Source organism: Myotis davidii, unplaced genomic scaffold, assembly GCF_000327345.1.
Source record: "Myotis davidii unplaced genomic scaffold, ASM32734v1 scaffold586, whole genome shotgun sequence".
NCBI classification, from domain to species: domain Eukaryota; kingdom Metazoa; phylum Chordata; class Mammalia; order Chiroptera; family Vespertilionidae; genus Myotis; species Myotis davidii.
The window spans coordinates 570,700-578,320 of NW_006296809.1; the positions used below are offsets into that span (position 1 = coordinate 570,700).

At 65.9% G+C, this 7,621-nt stretch overlaps 1 protein-coding gene across 1 annotated transcript in view; it reads left to right on the forward strand.

Moving 5' to 3' along the window:
* Positions 1–7,206, forward strand: part of LOC102762678 (ATPase family AAA domain-containing protein 3) — a 10,080-nt gene extending 2,874 nt beyond the window's left edge. The window contains exons 5-15 of the mRNA XM_006772530.2: positions 131–257; positions 387–456; positions 586–741; positions 1,318–1,374; positions 1,528–1,653; positions 1,862–1,986; positions 2,371–2,422; positions 2,700–2,770; positions 3,543–3,710; positions 4,899–5,007; positions 6,499–7,206. Coding sequence (XP_006772593.1) covers positions 131–257; positions 387–456; positions 586–741; positions 1,318–1,374; positions 1,528–1,653; positions 1,862–1,986; positions 2,371–2,422; positions 2,700–2,770; positions 3,543–3,710; positions 4,899–5,007; positions 6,499–6,663 — 1,226 coding nt within the window. The 3' untranslated portion in view covers positions 6,664–7,206. The remainder of the gene's footprint in view (positions 1–130; positions 258–386; positions 457–585; positions 742–1,317; positions 1,375–1,527; positions 1,654–1,861; positions 1,987–2,370; positions 2,423–2,699; positions 2,771–3,542; positions 3,711–4,898; positions 5,008–6,498) is intronic.
* The last annotated feature ends 415 nt before the right edge of the window (positions 7,207–7,621 follow it).

Consider the following 7,621-nt stretch of genomic DNA (forward strand, 5'->3'; position numbering starts at 1 on the left):
GAGCCGACTTTAAAGTGGAAACTTCACCCCCAGGCCGGGACCCAGGGTCTCCCGTGACTTACTCTCTGTGAGAAGTGTCTGGGCCTCGGGTCTGAATTCGGGCTCCTCGGTGAGGCCCTGCCCGCCGGAGGGCCAGGGACCCCAGGCCACGAGGCTCGGGCTCGGGCCAGGGCGGAGCGTGAGAACGCGGACATCATCCGGGAGCAGATCCGCCTGCGGGCCGCCGAGCGCCGCCAGACCATCCTGGAGTCCATCAGGTGAGGACGCCGCGGTCCGGGCAGCCTGTGCTCGCATGCCGACGGGGAGATTGCCTGTCAGGCCCTTGCTTGCTCTCTGGCCACGTGCACAGGCCTGTCCCTCCTGCTCACACCAGTGCCTCCCGACAGGACGGCTGGCACCCTGTTTGGTGAGGGATTCCGGGGCTTTGTGACCGACTGGGACAAGGTGACCGCTACGGTAAGCACCACTGCCACCGTGGGGCCTGGGCGCCTCCCGCTGCCCCCACCCAGCTCCTGGCACAGGGTGGCGAGGTGGTGAGGGCGTGGTGGCAATGCGGGGGAATCACTCGCCTCCTTCCTGCCGCAGGTGGCCGGGCTGACGCTGCTGGCTGTCGGGATCTACTCCGCCAAGAACGCCACGCTGGTGGCCGGGCGGTACATCGAGGCGCGGCTGGGGAAGCCATCCCTGGTGCGGGAGACCTCCCGCATCTCCCTGCTAGAGGCGCTGCGGCACCCCCTGCAGGTAAGGGCTTGGCTGTCGGGCTGTGTCCTCCTGGCATGACAGCCAAGCTCCCGTGTCCTCCCTCCACCTCCCCACGCACCTCCCACTCCTGCACACTGGATTTGCTCGAGGTTTGTCCTCGCTGCGTCCCTGGAGGTCTGTCGGCGCCGGCACAGGGGAGGGGGGTTCTGGGGGTGGGGGAACCTCATCCAGTCGGCTCAGTCCCCTGGGGTCGCCTCTGAGTGTTTATAGACAGCTGGGGCTCCCCTGTGCCCTTTTTCTGTAAGAGAAGTTGCTAGAAGTCATGGTGTTGCTGCCTCACCTCCATCTCCCCCCACCCCCACCCCAGAAGCGGGGATCCCGAGGCCGTCCTCCCCGGCTGTGATCTCTGTGTCGGTCACGATGTGGGTGATGGAGGAAAGAGGTCACCAGTGACCTGTCAGTCACCCAGACCATCAGCACGGACTGCTGGTCAGTCAGCCTTCTGAAGCGCTGGCCCGTGTCCTGAGCGGGGCCCGCAGGGCTGTCCTTGTGGCTGTAGCGCTTGGTGGCTGCCCCAGGGCTGCATCCGTGACCCCGACTCCGGCTCCCCTGCAGGTCAGCAGGCGGCTGCTCAGCAAGCCTCAGGACGCGCTGGAGGGAGTGGTCCTCAGTGTGAGTGGGCGGGGCGGGGCAGAGGCGGGTAGGGGGCACTGCCTGGCGAACCCGCCCTGGGATCAGCTGCCTCTTGTGCTACCTGGGTGCCTGGGAGGGACAGACCGACTGGGCAGGGAGCGTCCCTCTAACCAGTTGCTCGTCCCCTGGTAGCCCAGCCTGGAGGCCCGAGTGCGGGACATCGCCATAGCGACGCGGAACACCAAGAAGAACCACAGCCTATACAGGAACGTGCTGATGTACGGGCCGCCCGGGACGGGCAAGACGCTGTTTGCCAAGGTGAGAGGCGGCCCATCCCCTAGTGGCGCCTGCCTGGGGCCTGGATGCCATGGGGAGGGGGCAGGGGGTGGACCTTGTCTGCTTTACGGAGAGGAAAAACTGCTTGCCCCGCCCATCCCAGCCCCTGTTTGCGCCTCCCCGTCCCCTGCCCCTGCTTTCCCCTCTTCCCGCCTCTGCACCCCACCCTCAGCCTCTACCGTCTCCCCAGAAACTGGCGCTGCACTCAGGCATGGACTACGCCATCATGACGGGCGGGGACGTGGCCCCCATGGGGCGGGACGGTGTGACGGCGGTGCACAAGGTCTTCGACTGGGCCAGCACCAGCCGGCGAGGGTGAGCGGCACCTCCTGGCGGCCTGGTTCCTAGCGGCCCCTGGCTGACTGGGAAGGAAGGGGTCAGGGACTTCCTGCAGCCAGTCCTGCTGCCCAGGTGCTCAGGTGCCCAGGAGGTCCAGCAGCACCGTTCAGGGGGACATTCACCCCGTGCGACTCCCGGCGGCCGGGGCTCATAGGATCCTCTTGGTGCCGGTGGGCGTTTAATTCAGGGCCAGGTTCTGGCCGCTTTCCCCTGGTGCGGGCACTTGGCACGCCCCGTCCCGGGTCGAGGTCTGGGTCCCAAAGCTGCTGAGGGCGCGTGGGGTGGGGGCTCCTGAGCACCGGCCATCCCAGGGGCCACGCAATGGGAGGCCCCTCCCTCAGGCAGCCCCTCCCCCCACAGCCTCCTCCTGTTTGTGGACGAAGCAGATGCCTTCCTCAGGAAGCGAGCCACCGTGAGTGTTCTGGAAGCTTCTGGGTGGTGTGTTCAGCGGCTTAGGCTACAGCTGTACTTTCGGGAGGGTTGTGCCTGAGGGTGGCCAGGCCTGCTCCTCAGCTGAGCTTCTTTGCTAAATATTGTGGGACGAGCGGAGGCATCCCCGGCGTCTCTTGGAATCTTCTTGATCAAGTTCAGGTTCATAGGCGCCATCGGGAGGAGCGGACACTGCCTTCCACAGGCGGCTCCGCCCAGCTGCTCGGCCAGCCTGTGCCTGACCCGGCTTCTCTCTGCAGGAGAAGATCAGCGAGGACCTCAGGGCGACCCTGAATGCCTTCCTGCACCGCACGGGCCAGCACAGCAGCAAGTGAGGCGCCTGCAGCTCGGGCTCCGCACAGAGCACTTGCCGCGTCAGCCCACCTGGTCCTCCGCGCCGCCCAATGGGGAGCCGGGCACTGCCTGTTCATGCTGCTGCAGGGCGGGGCAGGGGTAGGGCAGCGCTGCCGACCCAGTGCCCACGGTGCCCACGCGTCTCCCGCTCTGGGACGTCCCGTGTCCCTTGTGCGGTGTGTCTAGGAAACAAAATGTGCTGGGGTGTCTGGGCAGCGGCCCCACAGCTGGGTCCCCTGGGGCACAGATGCCCCGGGAGTGGGCTGGCCCCTTTTCAGTCCCCTAGTCATGCTCTTCTGCATCGGCGTGGCCCTCCTGCCCCGCTCCCCCAACTGGTCACACGGGGCGCCCAGCCCTGCTGGTGGGCATGTCCCTCACAGGCCATGGCTGCGACCCCAGAGGGGTGGCTGTCCCTGTGAGCTGGCCTCGGCTCAGCCAAACCCTGGCCCTGAGCCCCGGCCTCCTAGTCGGAGGGCAGGGGCTGTCTCAGACCTGGAGTCTGTCCTCACAGCAAGGCTTACCCAGCCTCTGCCTGGGGCGGGCAGGGGCAGATCCGCTGGAGGGAGGGTGGACCACAGGGGCCAGTGCTGGGTCTTAAGAAGCCCTACCCGAATCTGCTAGCCGGGGGCAGGAGGTGGGCAGGTGGAGAGGGAGCAATGGGTCGATAGAAAACCACTGGGGGGGTGGCCTGCGCCCCCGCTGTGAGCACGCGGCTCTCGCGCTCTCAGCTCCTGCTTCTGTCGCTGCAGGTTCATGCTGGTCCTGGCCAGCAACCAGCCCGAGCAGTTCGACTGGGCCATCAATGACCGCATCGACGAGATGGTCAGCTTTGAGCTGCCGCAGCGGGAGGAGCGGGAGCGCCTGGTGAGGATGTATTTTGACAAGTATGTTCTTAAACCAGCCACAGAAGGAAAGCAGTAAGTGTCCTGGAGCCGCCGGCGCTCCCTGCCCTCTCGCTGGCGTCCTCCCAGCAGGGCCTTGGCCCCCAGACTGACCTCTGACCCCTAATGTGTGGCTTCACGAGGGGCTCAGGGCGGGTCATGTGCGACTTTGTCCCTGGAGGCCCTGCCACCCCCGTGTCCACCTGCCCGCCCCCCCCCCGTGTCCCTGTCCAGCTCTCCACCGGGTCTTGGAGTTGACAGCCCATCCTTTCCTGTTACACAAAGTGCCTTAAGGAGGCAGATCCAGGCCGCAGTCAGGCCTGGGCGGTGAGGGCTGCGGTGGGCGGTTACAGACCTAGAGCTTCGCTCTGACACCTCCATCCACTGCACCCCGACTCCCAGGAGCCCGGGGCCCTTTGCCAGCATGCAGCACGCCCGCCTCTGCAAAGCCCATGTGGGGGTGGCGCCCTCCACACTGTCCGGGCCGCGCTCACTCGCCGCGGTGCCTGGTGTGCTCCAGATAAGCAGAGCCGGCTATTTTAACTGTCTCCCGGGGACGGGTCTCAGCAGCTCTGACCCGAATCCCTCCGTGCTGGCGGCAGGGAGAGCGGCCTCTGTTCCAGACGGACTGTGCCCCTGCCACCCGTGTGCCTGCCCCCCACTCCCCCGGGCCTCCTCCCTTTGCCCCAGCATCCCGGCCGCATGGGTGGGTTTCTGAGGCTTTTGCCATGAGTGTTGGTGCTTCTGGCCCTTCGGCCAGACCCGCTTGGGGAGGCTTGGTGCACGTGAGATGGTGGGAGCTTCACTCGGCTGAGGCGTGCTCCCTCCCTCTGATGTCCTGCTGCTGTGCTGGTTCCCCAGTTCACCCTGACGCAGCTTCAGATGCTCTGCAGCCTGGGGCTGGGCAGGGCTGGCAGAGAAGGAAGGACATGGTCCCTGGCCCCAGGGGACAGTGGGGCCCCTCCTCATTTCTCAGCACGGCACTGCCCCTGCAGCCAGCATGCCCCACCGTCCGCACCCCAGCCCCTGCCTGGACCTTCTCGGGCTCCAAGAGGAGAGGAAGTGCCACTGGGGGAGGAAGGCCAGCTGTGCCCTGCCCGGGGGTCCCTGCACAGCCTCCTGCCCCGAGTCCCGCCCTCTCTTGGGGAGGGTTGTGGGACCCTCACAGGCCTCTGGTCCTGCCGGGAGTTGGGCCCCCGGGGTCATGTGGGACCTTCCTCGCAGGCGCTTGAAGCTGGCCCAGTTTGACTACGGGAAGAAGTGCTCCGAGATCGCACGCCTGACCGAGGGCATGTCGGGCCGGGAGATCTCCCAGCTGGCTGTGGCCTGGCAGGTGAGTGGGCAGGCGCCCCCTCCGCCTCTGAGGCGTCCCAGCAGCCGCTCCCCGGGTGCCCCATCCTGTAGGCATCTGCTCCTTGGCTGCCCAGCAAGAAAACACCGGCTCTTGCATCTGACAGCCTGACCACTGGCAATTCAGAAATGCTTTTAAATGACTATTTTGTTCACTAAGTACCCATCTACTTCAGTGTGAAGTGTGGCTCAGATCTGCAGGGGCTGCATTAGAATGAGCTGGGTTATGCTGCTCTAACAAATAGCTCCAGATTGCAAACTTGTATCCTGTGGGCCAGTTGGCTCTGCTCCGGGCCTGTGACAGTGGCTGGAGGACAGATGTCTTAGCTCGGGATGCAGTAAGTGTGCTCATCACAGGAGTGGCAGGGGCAGCCCAGGCCGGGCACAGAGCAAGGCAAGCAAAAATGCCGGGTCAGGTGATGGGACTCACTCTTGATGCCCCACATTGGCCGCGGCTGCTGGGGCAGCTGGACTGGCTCCGGCCCCTGCTTGGTGCACACCCATTGCTGTCCACTCAGCAGGCTCAGTCAGAGCCACAGGCTGGTGACAGGAAGCAGGTAGGGTCCTGTGTCATCTGGGAGGGGGTGGCCCATGGTCACCTAAAGGTGACCTGCTTGGCAGCTGAAGAGTGGACCACCCTGGGCCTGATCACCAAAACTTTGGTGACCCCACCCAGGTGCCTGCCCCCGTTTGGGGGTGGGAGCCCTGGGCACTGGGAGCAGAGTGGCCGGGCAGTGGCCTGGCTCTCAATGCTCCCTGTTTCTGGAAGGACTGTTTGCAGGTGGTGGGGGTTCTGTGAGGGGCAGGCCCCGTGGACCACAGTTGCTCAGTGTTTGGGGGCAGTTGGGCCTGGCGCGGCCACTCACCCCATCAGAATTGTTGGGGCTCCTGCCGCCCCTCCATGTCGAGAGGAACTGTCCCCTGAATGGCCTGTGGTGGTTCTGTGGTCTGTGCCCTGGCAAAGGGCAGCTCTGCTGTCAGAAACAAGGCCCTCAGTTCTGCAGGGGGGCTGGGCTGCTTCCCAAACTCGCCTGGGGCTGCCTAATTTTAGAAACTCATGGAGTGAGGCCAGGCCAGGGGCCAGGTGGGTGGTGCAGGGATGGCACCAAGTCCGGGCTGCAGATCACCTGTGAGCAGGTGTGAGTGGGCACATGTGTGTACTGGAGGCAAGGTGTGTGCCATCAGCGGGTAGGAGTGTGTGTTCTGCCCAGGGAGGATGTTGCCCAACCATCCCCTGGCAAACTGCATCACGACTTAGCTCCCACCTGCCCCCCCCCTCCCCCGAAGGAGGACATCTCCAAGAAACAGGCTCATGGCGGGGAAGCAGCATGGAGGGTGGGCTGGCCAGGCTGTGTTGTTTGGGGCCTGGCCCTGGCCCTGGCCCTGCCTACAGGGTGACGGGCCTGGTGCCTGGGGGTCCCCATGCAGGCAGCTCCGGGCCCTGCCCTGCCTCAGTGCTCTCTCTCCCTGCCAGGCCATGGCGTATGCCTCCGAGGACGGGGTCCTCACCGAGGCCATGATGGACGCCAGGGTCCAGGACGCCATCCAGCAGCACCGGCAGAAGATGCAGTGGGTGAAGGCTGAGCGAGCCAGGCCCGAGGGCAGCCAGCCCCCGCTCCCGAGTGCACAGGCGGAGTGAGCTGGGCCTGGACCCGGGGACCCCGGGCGCACTGGCTGGGTAGCACGAGGTGCCAGGTGTCCTGGAGTAGTGGGTGCTGCACAGCCCCGCGCTCCCCAGGGTTTCCGTCTTCCCCTGGCCAGGCCAGGGCAGCATTCCAGCCTCTGCTGCGGACAGCTGCGGCGCTGGTGTCTGAGGGGAACCTGCCCTCCACGCAGTGGTTGTGGCTGGAGAGCCTGGGGCTAGGGCCACGCCTGGGACCAGTGTCTCCAGCCAGGCCCAGAGCAGGGGGAAGCCAGGTCCCTGGCGTCTGGCTGCTGAGGCTGTGACCTGCAGGGGGCGGAGCCGGACCTTGCGGGGGCCCAACCAGACCAGAACCTGACCAGGACTGAGCGGAGCAGACCCGGTGGTGCCCTGCAAACCGCTTTGTGCCCTTGGGTACCTGGTGAAGCTGCATCAGAGACCCCCGACCTGCTGGGGAGCTGCCCCGGCCCAGATGGCCTGCAGCCCTGCCTCTCCTGGAGCTGGGTGTTTCTGTCAGAATCTAATAAAAAACTGACAACTACCTCAGTGCATCTCATGGCTGGTGAGGGGCAGGGCTGGAGGGGTCACGTGAAAGAAGAGGCAGAGGCTGGAGCTTTCCGGAGAATTTACTGACCAGCAGGGGCGGGGGTCACAGTGAGGCGCCGACCAGGGATGCCCTGGGCAGGGTGGCCGCACTCGCCACAGCGGGGCTCAGGGGCCTTATTGCTGCTGGGCCGGGTCTCCCACCCCTCGCTGGGGCCCGCGGACGCACACGCCCCATGCACATGCTCCCGTGTGCAGACGTGGGTGCGGCCGGGGTCCGACCCCCTTCCCAGCCCAGACCCTTTCCCGGCTTCCCCTCCGCCAGGACGGAGAGAAGGACAGCCGGCTCGGATGTGGGTAACAGACGTGGTCCCCGGCCAGGCGCAGGGCGTGGGGCCCGCCCCCCAAGCGC